General features: G+C 36.8%; 1 protein-coding gene across 3 annotated transcripts in view; it reads left to right on the top strand.

The window, feature by feature from the left end:
- Positions 1-15,314, top strand: part of CORIN (corin, serine peptidase) — a 119,208-nt gene that overhangs the window by 33,671 nt on the left and 70,223 nt on the right. For all 3 annotated transcript variants that reach the window (XM_015625331.3, XM_015625334.3, XM_015625332.3), the window contains one exon: positions 10,945-11,155. In XM_015625331.3, the coding sequence (XP_015480817.1) occupies positions 10,945-11,155 (211 nt within the window). The remainder of the gene's footprint in view (positions 1-10,944; positions 11,156-15,314) is intronic.

A 15,314-nucleotide genomic window follows, 5' to 3' on the forward strand; every position in this document is an offset into this window, starting at 1 on the left:
AATTTAATCCTAATTTTCATAGGGAAGCTTGTAGTTTCTCTCTAACTGACATAGGCAATTAAACAATGAGCTATAAAAGCATTGAAGGAAGCTGTTGATATTTATTAGTAGAGTTATTCAAAATAACTAAATGGACTATCTGTTATGAAAAAAACAGTTGAAGTACAAGGATTTAAAAACCTCAGTTTGCACAAGCAATTTGCAGGCATAGTGTTCCTAAGATTTAAATGCAAACTGAACTGACATACAACTATAGGAAACTGAATCACGTTAAGCTCCTAAATCTTTTCCTTTTACACGCTGAAAAATAGGGTTGTTTTTGACCTTTGATTGCTCAGGCTGAGAAAGTTTGTCAGAATTCTTCTTTGTTCACACAGCAGAAGCATAATGTAACTGGAACATGAAAGAAAAACTGCATTAATGTAGCCTGCTAGGCTTGTCTGTGAAGAGAAACATTCAGACTAGTGGTAGAAAAAGAATTAGGCCTTCATTGAATGTTTTAAAAATGCAATGTTTAAAAGAAAATTCCAGTGCTATAAACAGGAGAGTCAGTAGCAGTTGGATAAAGAAACAGCCCATGAAGTTGTATCTCATGTCCTGCAATTTTTTGCCATTTTGCCAACATTTTGCTAAATTGGCTATCAAATTCAGAAGATTTAGGCTGCAGTATTTCTGGCTGACACAAACGATATTTTAGAGACAATGACTATGCTATAACAAAACAAGCACATATATACCTGAAAATTTTACATACCTGAAAAATACAGTTGAGGGAATTTCCCATAGGGAAAACAATTAATTTGTTAGACTGGTCAGCCTTAGTTAACTGAGGCTTTGAAGATCAACACCCAGATCTTAAACTTCCCATGCGAATTTCCCCATGGGAAACTGCAGGTTGCAAATTATATTTTTTGTGTACTTGCAGTATTTTGGTTTTCAGGTGGGGTGCTGTATTCTGCTCTTAGGTTCTAGACAGATTTTGCGGGGGGGGGTTTGCTGTGTTAGTTTTATCTGAAACTGAGGTGGGTATGGTTATCATTGTGAGATGTACTTGGAAAATAGGAGCCTAATTTCTTAGTAAGTAGATCTCAAGAGTGGCTATCCTAGAAAGGTAACTAATCAGAGAGAACTGGACAGCTCAGGCACAGCCTATTTCTATGCTAACCTATTCATAACCTAAAGTATTTTAAGTCTTTTACAAAGCATTGCATTTTTTCATTTTGTTTTGAACATAACAGTATTGGTTGTCCATCAAGCTAGTATTTGTTTTCACTTATGGAAAACACATTTTTTAGAAAAACCCACCAAAAAGTCCAACAAAAAACATCTGGATGCCTGCCTGGTTCCAGTGGAGGCTACCTTTTTTTAAAAAAGGCCTATCAAGAGGGGTAAAGTCATGCACATGTTTCAGAAGAACAGCAAAATTCTGTCCAATTTAATGTACCATGGAGAGTAGCCTCTAATGATAGATCTAATTGTAAAATTAATCTCAATATGTGTCTTTTGTTTAGTGGTAGCTCTTAGAAATATATCTCAAATTTCACTAAAGAATTCTGTAATTAGGAAATGACTAATCAAAATACCAGATCTGGAGCTCAGGCCTGCTTGCAGGGGGTAATATGTTCAGCCACAGCTTTGGCTCTTGAGTTTACCTGCTCTCAGCTGTGCTTGCCCAAGGGATAAAAGAACAAGCCAAGAAGAGCAGCATCTGGAAGTAACTTGCTGAGAGAAGTGGGGCTCCAAAAAATGAGGTGACCTGATGAAGTGTTCAGCTCTTTGCAATATTCTTTGGCAAAGAGAATGGCTGAGTTAGAATTTAAGACTTGCTCTGAGCAAGAAGTGTCTGGGGCAAACTGGGTGTGGTGTTCCATTCTGAAGCAGCTGGTACAGATTGCCTCCAAAAAAAAATTACGATAATACATTACCTCTGATCTAAAAAATAAGTTGTATTTTCCTCATGGCTAATCCACGCTCTGTGACCTGGGAGAAAATGAATTGTTTTTCTCTACTGCTGGTGGTCAGTAGCCTTACCACCTCTCCCTTTGGTACCTGTGGAGCACAAGGGGGAGTTGGCACTCACTCATTCCTTTCAAATTGTATAATTCATCAGCTGAATGAAATTAAATTCAGAGCAGTTGTTCTAAGCTTGTCCTGCTGCCTGACTTGTGTTTCAGATCCAAGGATAGGATTTGCTGTTCAAAAATTTGTTTTCCTCTTCTACACATAAACTGTTGAGTCAGATGGGCTTCGTTTAAAGGTTGGTCATACTGAGGTGTCCCCATTCCCTTTGCTCTGAAATCATACAGTGCTACATGCTTTTTATAGCATTTGTTTGCTCAGTGAGCTGACTTGTCTCTAACGCTGGCTAAGTTAGTTCTTGGGTGGTTTGGCACAAAAGTTGTTTCAAAGTCAATGGCAAACACACAATGTTGAAAGGAAGCAGTATTGCACCACTGCATCAGTTAAATTATCTTGTGAAATGTTTTTCTGACTGTGTCCATTGACTTAAGAAAAGTCATGATCGTCGGTTAGAAACTTGGTTTATGTCTTAGGCTGTCACTGTTACTGAGCCCTCAGGAGACATGAGTTTGTCAAATGTCTACCTACATGTAAGTGTAACAAACTTACTACTGCTCGTCTTCAGATTATGTCTTTGTGCTGTATTAAAGCTGTATAAATGCATTTCTGTTAAGCCTTTCTTTAGGGATCAAGTCATGACACATTTCATGTGTAAATTGCTTCTGATAATCTCCTGAAGTCTACAGGATCATTTATACCTGTTATCACCTAAAATAAAAGCTATTAGTGCTTTTACTTAAGTGCTTCTTAATCCATGTTTCCATTTTGCAGTATATTGTAAAGGATCTTTGTTCGAGCAAATGAGAAATGCTTATTTTTCACAGCTAAAATAGGGACTTCTTTGTACATTGTTTTCCATCCCTTCATAATTTTTACATTTTGGTAATGGTGGTATTGCTGTTTGCACACACTTTTGCTTTTGTATTGTCTACAGACACAGTATTAACCAAAAGTTTATTTGCTGTGGTAGCCCTCTTGAAAAAGAAACACTGGTCAACCCCTCAAGGACATTTTGATCTTGTCAGGAGAGGCTGTTAGAAATGGGGAGCTTGCTGTTGACAGTTGTTTGTAATATTGCGCTTTTACACCAGAGTATGGAGTTAATTTGTCTTTTCCTTCACTTTGTCAGTACTTAATGGATGCTTTTAGGTATGAGCTCTCTATTTCCATGGTACAAGTAAATAGTCTGTCAGTTGCAAAGGAAAGGAGAAGTGTCATGGAAGTGATGATTCTATCACCAGTGGGTTTGTTTTTCTATGTGGATGTTACAAATTTTGATAGTGATAAAGCAACCCCTTATCATTTTAGTTTTGTTTTTTTTTTTAACAGAGGGCAGATATAAATGGGAAACAGTAACAAAGTAAACACTGGTCTCTTGATTTCTTTTGGCAAATAACTGCATGGTAGCAGTTGGCATCAGTTTAGAGAAAGATAGCTGTAGAATAATTTACTTCTCAGTAAGATGTTGTCTTTAAAAATTAGAGATTAATTTTAATCTTGAAAATACAGCTTTTTATGCTATTTTTTAAGAAGGTGGATGTATAATAATGATTTAGTTCTGTAAGAGGACCTGTGCTTTAGTTGTAAGACAATGAAACATGTTACCTGATGTACAGCAGTAAAGAAACCTTAAGAAATAAATGCTTCTGAACCATGTGTACTGACTACAACTTCTTTTTTATTCATGGTATCATTATTGAAGTTACTCATATGCAGTTAAAATTATTTAATGAAGTTGCAGAAGTGAATTGTGTCTGTTATTCTGAAGAAGTTTTGAGCTAATCAGAGGCAGTTGACATGTATTTTGTACATGATGTTTCTTCTTAAGAATCAGTTTCAGTGGAAGTTTAAAGTACTGTTTTGATTTTGTGCAAATGTACCTGAATAAATACAGAAGGAATATGTGCAATTGAAGAGAATCCTAGCAGGATCCACAGATGAGTAGATGTTCAGCTCTTCTTCATTCATTGTGTTAAATTTCTTTCACTCCACTTTGCTTGCCATGAAGAATTTGGAATCTTCTTCATTTACAGATGTCTCTTTAACAATTTTCTTATTTTTCCAGTGTTATGGTGACAATGTGTCTTGATTCACATTAAATCTCAAGAAGCTACAGACGTCAAGAGAGTGACATATTTAAAAAGGGAAGGCAACTATTTAGAACAACACTTGAGCATATGCTAACTTCATTCCTATTCAGACAGCACTTCAGCACATGCTTGAAAGATGCTCTCAGTAGAGAAGCTGTCTAGCCTCAAGATTGAAATTCAAGATAAGCCAAAGTAATAGCTTTTAAAAAGTCATTTGACATGTACCCCTCCTGTTGATTTGAATACGGTCTGCTGGTATTCTGAAATTCTGAAAAAAATTGTCCATGTAGTCTATGGCTAACTTTTACCCCTACATGCAAGGATATAAAGAGTTTTACGCAGTTACTTCTATCAGGATCTTGAGAACAGTGCTAAACTTAAGAATTCACTTAATTACCCATGGTCAGAGAGGTTCTGCAACTTTTCACAAACCTCTGACCTCTGATTCAAGGCATCCAACTAATGCTTAGTAAAATAGTGGCCTTCTAATGAGATAGATGCCTTTTAGAACTGGATGTCTCATTTTGGATATACAATGAAAGATGTTAAATCTTGGTATGGCAGTCTCAAATAGTCAGTTAGTCATTCAAAAGATGTAGGAAAATTAAGTTAAGAATGATCTTTTGTTAACATCTACAATTTTAACTGCATATGAAACATGTGAGTCATTTAGATAGACTGAATTTTGGGAGGATGACAAGGTAGTCTGATTAAAACAAGTGTTTGATTTGTTATTTAGATAAAGGTACATATGCAGTATTTGTGTTCTAAGTGTTTCAGCATTCCATGAAGGAAAAAAAATGGAGCTGAGGGTCAAGTGACATAAAAGTGTAATGGTTCTTTAGAACTAAGATATTAGTCCAAAGAAAGCACCCCCAGTCACTATAAATTTTAAATTAGGCTGTAATTATTTGTATCTGAATAGCTTATACCCTTGTAAGTATTTTTAAAATTATTGTGTAAATAATTTTCAAAAATCTTACCTAAACCATAAGCCATTAAGTGCAGAGAAGTTGGATGAAATCTGAGTAAGATAAAATAGCAGAATCACAAGCAAGGTGGGATGTGTTGAAGAGTAAATTGCACTAATGATTGAAAGGTAATACGCACTCATTATATGTCATAATTGTTAGATCATGTTTGAGATCTTGGTTAGAGGAGAAAGTATACAAATAGGGATACAAAAGCTCTATCTGAAAATATGAGCTGCATTAACATTACAAGGTTGTAGAAATTGTAGGATGAAGCTGTACAGAAAGTGAAAAGAAGATAAAGGTGGAATATGAGAGGAAATATATGATATGGGAGGTGATGTTGTATAAACAGTAATTTCTACTGTGTCCAGAATAGGAGAGTCCAGAGTAAGGACGAGATAGCAGGGGTCTCCAATAGATGGGAAGAATCATTCAGACACTGAAGAGCTTGAAATTGTCAAAGAAATTAAATGCTTTCATTGTCTCACTGTTTGCAATGGCAAATGGAGGACAAATGTCTAAAAGATAAGCATTTTTAGGAGTCTTGAAGGAAAAATATTAAAGGAAAGGAAATATTAAGGAAAAAGACATTAAAAACAAACAAACAAACAAACTTTAACTGTCTGATTTAAAAACAAAACCAAGTGAACTGGATCCAAAATGAAAGTATGAAGAAAATTGTGACTTATATTGACTGGTGTATTTTGAATAGTATGGCCAAACCCTCTTTGGTGTTTCTTTATTGACTTCTAACCGTGACTCAAAATATGTCCTGACACCAACAGCTGCAGATTAGCCAACAGAGTGCTTTTTAGTGGAATTGAGAGTTTTAGACTGGGGGAAATAGTACAAATGATGGAGATGTTGATCAGGCTTGAAAAGAATTGAAGTCTAGATTTTTTTTTCAAGCTACTTCCTTCCACAGGTTAATTTTGGTTTTCTGTCTGCGTAATTTTTTCCTCTGATTTATATTCTCGTCTAATCAATATGCCTGACACCAAGGCTCATGAGAACTTTATCCTGTAGTGGGCATTATCCAAACGATCGAAATCTGTTACTGCATCTTTGATGTGTCCGTGTCTTTTCCTTCCGTCTAGCCTTCCATACAGAAAGATGATCTATAATTTCCCCTTCTCTCAGGCTTCCTCTCCCCTCATCAATGAATTTTTTCCACATGACTCTGAGTCCGATGTCTCTAAGATATGCTTGGTTTGAATGGAATTTATCTTCCCTGCCATGGCCACTCCCTGCCATGCAGTGAGAAGCACATGAAAATTATCCAAATCTGACATGGCAAAATGGGATCTAGACTAGCTAAGTATTTAAAGAGACACTACAGCAATGCATGAGTTGAAATTAACTCTGTAGAATTGTTTCAGTTCTCAATCGTGTGTCAGAAAGTTTTCTCAATTATATGTTCATGGTACTTGAGTTTGGAAAGAAAGGATATTTTTTATTAGACTATGGTGGATTGCTCTTATGGGCTGCCAGATATCCACCCAATTTCTCTCTTGCTCCATCCCCTCCACAGGACAGTGGAAGGAAACAAGATTTAAAATGTCTTAGGTTGAGTGAAAGGCAGAGAGATCACTTACCAGTTCCTATCAGGTGCAAAACAAACCCAGGAAAATGAATTTAATATATTACCAATTAAAACCAGAATTGGATGGTGAGGAAAAAAATAAAAGAACTAAAACACTTTGCCTCATCCTGCCCTCCTTTCACAGGCTCAGCTTCACTCCTTCATTTCCAACCCCTCTACCTCCTCCCAGCTGTGAGCGGCGCTGGAAGATGGGTAATGGGGTTGTGATCAGCCCATAAGACCTCCACTCTGCTGCTTCTTCCTCCTCACAAGTTTTCCTGCTTCAGTGCTGGATCTCTGCATGGTCTGCAGTCCTTCCAGAACAGATCCTGTGTGGGCCCTCTGGGTGGGTTGCAGTTTCTCAGGATAAGCCTTCTTCAGCACTGGTCCTTCACAGGCTGTAGTTCCTTCAGGACATGGCTACCTGCTCTGGCATGGAGCCCTCAACAAGCTGTGGAGTGCATTACTGCTCTATCCCAAGTCCCTTCCATGGGCTGCAGTGGAAATTTCTGTTGTGGTGCCTGAAGTGCTTTTCCCCCTTCTCTCACCTCAGTGTTACAGGATTATTTCTCACACTTCTATTTTCCTCCCTCACTCCCATGTGCAGAATTTTGCTCTCCCAGCAGTGCTGCCCTCCTGACTGAGGGCTCAGCTATGTCCTGTGGTCACCTGCTAATATTACCTCCTTCTCTCTGTATCAGGTGCTGTAATTAAAAACATAAATTCCTTCAGACCTTACTTTTCTCGTATGGTTAATTTTTTTTTATAGTGAAACACCTACTACTTTGATTTTATTAGTCTACTACCACAGAATTAATTTCTTAAATTTCTTAATATCTGTTATCCTGAACTGAAGTGTACCTTTCCAAGGGATCTTAAGAGTACCCAAACAGTGCTCTTCCTACTAGTTGAAATGGTGGGGTCTTCCTCCAGAATGTACATGTATCCTTTTTATTTTCTTCTGTAGTGTAATGGGACTGTGAGCTGTTCTGTAAGGATTAGTTGATGTTTTATGTATAATGTGTTTTGGAAAAAAACAAATAGGAGTGTGGAAAAAACGCCAGGAAGAAACTGAGAATGTTTTTAGAAAGGAAGAGTCACCCAGCATACACATTCAGCAGCCAAATTATCCATTGTGTCAGGAAAGGGAAGCTGCTGTGGGTTGTGGAAATTGAGTTTTCAAGTTAGCATTTGTGTGAAAAAATTACAGACACTATGCTTTAGTTGCAAAATGATTGCTTTTAACTCACAATAAAGAGAAAACAGTTTGTAGTTTTCCCTGCTGTGGGGATTCCAAAGAATAGATCCTAAGAAAATTATGGAGAAAACATCTGAAATGCAGAATGAGATATTCTGTCCCAAGTGGACTGTACATGAGAAAATTCATAGCTGGAGAGAGGCCCAAGAAAATCTGTCCATCTTCTGTTTTAACTGAAATGAGAAATATACCAAGATGTCATAGTAAATGAAAAGAAGTAATAGTAAATGAAAATTTTTGAAGACATTAATGACTTTTGGAAAAAGGTTTTGCTGGAAAAATCAGATGCTGGGGTGGGAATGTTGTAGTGCTTTCACATGGAGAAAAGTCCATGATAAAGCAGATACTTATCAACAGAGCAGACGAGGTAAAAAAGGCATTGTATAGGTTCTTATGTCTCACACGGGCAATTGTGAAATCAAGGAGAGTGAATACATTTTTTTAAGGTCAGGGGAACATGGCAACTTGGGGTTGATAAAGATTTGATGTGCTGTCATTTGATTGAAGATTTGATAGGTCATTCCCCTATCAAGAAACCTGCACAATGCTGCCATAGGCAAGTTATACTGGGTGAGTTTGCTTTTGTTTTGCGTCTTTTCGTGGGATTCTTAGAAATTTTAAAGACATTTTAGGACTGATTAAAGGTAAGATTTCGTTCCTTGTTGGTAGAACTTTTGCTATGGAAGAGCCAGGTGATTATTGCCATTTTTCCTTAGATTTAAGGAGGCTTTACCAGTGAGATTATGGATTGCAACTGTGCAATTAGTGCTGAGGGCATGCTAAGCTAAGTTCTGTAATGAAGTCGGTGGTGATCGCTACTGCAAGTTGAACACAATTCCATTTTCTGAAGGCTACTTAAAGATGTTCTGTAAAAATTCCTCTGATTAAAAAGGTCATTTTCTAATTGAAACTTGAGCAAATTTGACTTGGGATATGAAAATCAGACCACCTACTTTTCAGTCTACATACTCTTCTCAAATAGTATGTTATGCTTTGCATACCTGAGACAGAGGCATGTTTTATGTATCTTCTATAAAAATCCTGTTAAAATCCTAGCCTAGGCAGGTTTACATTAACTTTAACTGAGACATCATTTAACTGCATTACATTTTAGATGCCTGAAGGATCCCAGGTGTGTTTTTATAGTGCAAATGAGAAAACAGATGCATTAAGATTGAAGAGTTACACCAAATTTATTAATTAATTTTTTGGAGAAAGGATATTATTTTATTTCTCATTAGACAGGAATTGACTCTGATGATGCAATTGAAGTATTCCTAACCCTTTCAAAGGGCTTTATGTTGCTGGGCAGGAATGACACTTTGTGTAAAATAACTGCTTCAGCTGCTGTGAGCAGCTCTGATCTTAGCCTCTGGTTCTTGCCACTGTACTGCCCCACCCCTTCTCCTGTCCTGGAAAAATTATTTTTTTCCCCAAAAAGCTGTCCAACTCAATTATTTCATCCAAGTGAAATAGTTGTTTTTTTCCCTCTTTCTCTCACCCTGTGCCCACCAAAAAATTACACTGTGGTGCAAGAGAAGAGAGAATAGGCAGGCATGCTAATGTGCAGAGCTAGTTCATTGCATGGCCTCATAAATTTGGAAGCAGCAATCACTTCTAGGTGAGGAACTATGTATGGTCTTATTATCATTACAGGCATGGCTCAGTTTTTTTAAACCTAAAAAGAGTGCTAAAGCTTAGCTGCAGTTGTAGTTGCTTTTCTTTGGGGCTGCCGTGAACTTTGTCTTTTGGGAGAGGTTATTTCCAGTCAGCTGCACCTGCTAGTTCAGTGTATTTTGTTCAGATGCAGTCCATAGGAACAATCTGAAGAGGAGACTGGGAAAGGGAAAATGTGCAGTTTAAATTAGTTTCAGAGGATTGAAATGAAACTGTACACTTGCACTGCAATTGTTGGAGTGGAAGAAAGCACTTTTTTACCAGTTCAATCCATTTGGCAATTTCTGGTGATAAAAAGAAAACTCTTAATTCAGATGAATGTCAGAAATGACCCATATAATTTGGCACCATACTGTTCTGATCAAGTGTTTTGCTGTTATTCCCATTCACTGCTCTTCTTACCTTCCTGTAGGTATTGCCAAAGCTAGTTTATATTCCCCATAATTGCAGCCTTACAGTACCTGAAGGGGGCTTATGAGAATGGTGGAGAAAGGCTATTTACACTCTTCTCTGTGTGATTGTTGCAAGGACAGGTCCTGGGTTTAATCTCTTCTCTGTTTTAAAAATTGTTATATAATTGCCACAAAATTCCTTCTTGTCCATGAATTTTGAATTCATTGCTCCACTGTCCAGCCAGTGAGTACCACAGAAAGATCAGATAGCTCCAAGGAACTGTACCTTTCTCTGTCAGGACACTGTGAATTATAAAATATCTAAAGCTGTCCATGCACGTGAACTCAGCCAAAAATGTCAGTACTTCTTGCCACATACCATGGCAGGATCTATCATGCAGTTGTGCCTCAGGAGATACATGATGATCTCGTGAATAATTTTGATGAAATTTCACTTGATGAAATTTCTACTTGTGAAAGTAGAATGGTAGTGAAAAGATAAACTTTATGGGAACACTAAAGCCAGAACAACTTCAGAACCCATTTTTTTCCTGTGTGACTTCCATTCTCAGCTTCAACTAAATTTTATTGTATCCAGGCTGTCAAAAAGAAATTGTTTTTTTTTTTTAATTTCTGTTCCAGTTTTATACAAAGTCAGAGGATTGTTAAAATATCTATGAGCTTATTTGGTTTTCCAAGCTAAGCTTCTCTGGTTTAATTTTTTTCTTATTTTTTGACAGTATTATGGTAGCATTATGGAATGTAATCTTATCTGTGAGATACCAGGATTGCTTATATATTATATATGCTGACTAGTCAATTCAATACATGCTTTGAACCAACTATTCAGTAGTCATACTATTGTTCTAAATATATTGTTTTTCTTTCACAGGTGCCTGCAGAACTATCACCAACAGCCAGTGCCAAATACTTCCATATAACTACACCACCGTAACTTCAGTTCTTTCCATTGTCAAAAGCATTGAAATGGAGAAGTTCCTGAAGTTCTTCAGTTACCTCAATCGTCTGAACTGCTATCAACACATCATGCTGTTTGGCTGTAGTCTCGCTCTTCCTGAATGCATCAGTGACAGTGATGACAGGTATTTGGGAATGAAAATCCATCAGTGACTAGAGCCAATTGTGGTAAAATACTCTCTGTCTAATCAGACAAGGGAAGATCCAAACTAAGCTTGTGACCTCATTTCAAAATTCCTGTCTGTCAAAGCTAATGACAGCATTTCTGCCATGATAAGCCAACTGTAATAGAGCTCTTTTAGAGAAAGGTTGCCACTGTATAAACTAAAACTGTGAAATTAGGGCAGTCAGGATTATTTTCCTAAAGAAGCCTGTACAGAGTTCTGCCTAAGTTCTCCAATCTGGCTATGACAAAATGGAATGTTTTGGAACAACAATTATGCCTTGGATATTTATAGTATTGTCATAAGTTGGGCTGCTCATTAGTTAAACTTTAAATTTGTTTAGTCATTTCCTTCAGCATAGTTAATATTTTAAATATATTTTTGGTATTAAATGAGCAGAATATATTCAGGGTGACATAAACTATTCTGGAAGCTTAAGGAGCATGTACTTTTTCTGCATTTACATAATTTCACAGCATTAGTATAATGTGCATGCACTTTTAAATTAAGTTTGATTTGCAAAAGGATCAGTGAGTTTAGCAGAGCTAAAATCAAAACATGACACAAAAAGGGGAAAAGGAATATTTTTTTAACATGTACACATGTTAAATATGTAATATGTACACAATCTTTGATGTTTCTGGAGGGGAAAGAGAGAGAATAGATTTCTTTCTCCTTGTTTTCATTCTTTATTTCCACTTCCTCCATTTTGAAATTCATTGGAAGAGAATATGACAATTGAATAAGTGTTCCAAACAATGTAACAAGACCAGGAAGCTGAAAGCTGTGCAGTTTAGAAGGAATGAGATACTTATGAAAGAAGTTCTGTGAGAACTGGTCAAAAATCCAGTTACCAATGAAAGGTACAGTCTCACTCCAGGCAATATATGCCTGCCACTTCCAGTGCATCACAAAATGCAGTGATTGCAGTCAGTGGCAACCATGGGAAGAAAAATAAGAGAGGATTGACAGTGTGCTTGTTAGTTAAATCTAGTTTGTAAAACCTCAGTTGTCCTAATTTAACTACCTGTTTCTTCTTTAAAGAAGAATACCTTTTTTATTTTTTTTTTTTTTCTGTAGGCAACTGAATGATTTTTGTGATTACAGTCTTTTTGTAGCATCCAGTTATTGCAGGCAAACACATATATTTCACAGCCAAGAATAATTTATTTTAAGGAGCATCAGATCTGCAAAAAGTAGTTATTAACACCTTCCCTTCTCAACCCAGCCTCTTCCCTGCCTTTCCACCATAACTCCTGTCAGTGAGATCTAGAGAAAAGCATGTAACATAGTGGGGGGAAGTTTGTATATGCTGAGCGCAGATACTAAAAATGAAAGAGACAAGCCTGCCTTAGGTCTGTTGAATAGGGGAATCTGGTTAGCAGAAAGATACTGAAATAGAAGAGTCCCTGTCAAAAGCCTCTGGTGGTAAGGAATACAGATATGTTTGTATGCTGTAGTGCTTTTTGGGGGGGACTGTGGTTGTCTAGAACATACGTTATGACAAAACATCCACTAATGTTGTAAACAGTTGTTACTGACATCATCCTTATTTCCTCCCATCAGTTACAGCTGGTTCATACTAACGTCAGTGATTCTACATCTGATCGTAACTTTTCATTTGTTGTTGTCTCTTTGTTTAGCAAAGCAATTGTTCCTAATGTATGTAAAGCTTAATTTGACAAATGTTGTTTACCCAGTGCGGAAGAGATGAAGCTCCTGTGATGCCTAGATGTCTATTCTTAGGTATTGTTGAGAGTCTGTTGGCAGCTTGCAGCCATGGGAGCAATAATTATAACACTGCGTTACAAGAAGGAACAAGAGGGAAAGTTACAAGCGCTAATCTTTGGCATCCAGTGAGCTGTCATTACATAGCTTTTCTCTGATATTTAAACTCATGTCTGTTTCCCATTTATCTTTCATGTATTTATAAACATTGTTTTCATTAACACTTGAAGGAGATTATGTTTCTAGGCAGAGAGCATATTCAGTGTGTAGTTAGGTACAGGGATTTCTGATTACTACCACAATACTGTTGCACTTCAGAAATGTTCTGTATCTTACTGCAGTGAAACCATGTGTGACAGTAAAAATATATTAATTAAAAAACCTGTGTTTAATTTCAGCAACTGGATATAAAATCAGCTAGCCCTGCTCTTTTAAGAAAATATATAGCAGTATCTATATACTGCTTTCCAGTACTGAAAAAGTTTGAAAGTACAGCTGAAACCTGTGTGAAAATGGAAAGTTGAAGTGCAGTAAGGCTTTTTTGTGTGCTTACCCATAATTTTCATAGTAGGAGACTGCTTATGTAAAGGTGTTAGGCAGCTTCCTCATTCTTGAGTGGATGGATGAGATCTTTCCAGTATGACTTAAAAATCAGCCTTAAAAAACCCTGTCCTACCACAGTTCGGCAGCATTGCTAAGAAAACATGACTCAGTCCTGAAAAGCAGTACCAGTGGTGGAAGAACACCTTAAACTAGATGTGCTGAGCTAATGACTTCTGAAACATTCCCAGTAGAAACTTTGGCCTTTTGGGCAGTTATAGTCTGTATCCTCTGACCACCACATGCAGTACTGGTACTTTGCTTGTTGTAAGAGACATCTGTCCTCAGAGCTACTGGTTATGATTTATGATTAATCTAGTGAATTCTCCCTCAGCACTGAAAGACACTAAGAGTTGGCCAAAGGTCAGTTACTACAATGTCGTGGATGTTTATTTATAGCAACTCACATGCATTGGATTCCACAGCTCAAGAAGACAATAAAAGTTAATCTGCAATGTTTTCAGATTTCAAAAGGAAAAAAAAAAAAGAATGCATTTTAAAGCCAAAATTAATGTAAAATTTAAAGATTCAAAACCATTAGAGAAGTTCATAGTGGGTCAGCCTATTACTGTGTAATGCAAACAGACTGATTGATGATTTCTAATATTTCTTGTGCTCCATGAAATAATTAAATTTCATCAAAAGACTTGGAAAAATAGTCAGGCTATATAAGATCCTGAAGGCCCATGTACATGGCTTATTTTGACTTTTTATGCTAGGAATAAATTTGAAGTTTATGGATTCTCATACCCCTGTGCTGTCATGCTGTCTTTAAAACAGAAATAATAACTTGAGTACTTACATTAATTCTCTTTGTAGAAGTATATTCCAAAAAGTTGAGGAAATGCCTTCTGTTGAGAGATCCTCAGAGTCTCCTATCTTTGGAGATCAAACTTAATTTAGGCTAGAAAATAGTATTAGGGCAATGCAAATTAGGAAGTATAATATGTTCCCAAGCTAAAATTCCAATGCACCTTGCATTTCTGTACATTTTCACTCACTATGCTTTTTTCATCTCAGGTATCTTTGAAAACAGAGTTGTGAAGTGCTTGTCTTCAGTTAGGGCTCAGAGTACATTTGAGACTATGGCATTTTATGCTGGATGCTGTACAAATATGCACTGAGGGGCAGCCTCCTGCCTCTGAAAGTTTATAACCCACGAAGGAAACAAGTAGGAAGAGAAAATAACACTGTCACAGTAATGGCTGGAGAAGCCAAAACTGAGGAAGAAATTTGCAGAGAGCAGAGAGCTTCTCTGTAACACTTGGACCCCATATCTTTAGGCACAACATTATCTTTCTTCTTGATTAAAATCTGAAAATTAATTTCACTTGTTCATTCACTTTACTTGTGATCTAATGCACAGTGAATGTATGGCAAAACTCTCTGTCATAATTCAACCATTTTTTCCCCCTCAGATTAATTCTAAAGGGCAAGGTAATACAATGAAGGGAAAAGATTCTCCTTGATTTTCAAACTCTTTCCTAGAAAGCAGTTTCTTGTGTAAATGTCTGTATGTAACTTATTTTATGGTCCTGTAGGATCTATGCTACACACAACAGTAGCCAAGTAAAGACTTGCAGAAAGCCAAAGAGGTCAGAATAGGTCAACATTGTATGTTTGGAATGGAAGAAATTAACCAATTAAAATTAGGTTAATACTAAATGGGTTCTAAGAAGCTGTGAATAGTTTGTGTGCAGTTAAATATTCTCTGAAGAGCTGCTGATATGACTCATAGTGGCAAATTCTATTCTGTGTTATGTTTTTTTTCTGTTTGATTGTCTTAATCTTT

The sequence above is a fragment of the Parus major genome, chromosome 4, assembly GCF_001522545.3.
Source record: "Parus major isolate Abel chromosome 4, Parus_major1.1, whole genome shotgun sequence".
In the NCBI taxonomy this organism is placed as follows: Eukaryota; Metazoa; Chordata; class Aves; order Passeriformes; family Paridae; genus Parus; species Parus major.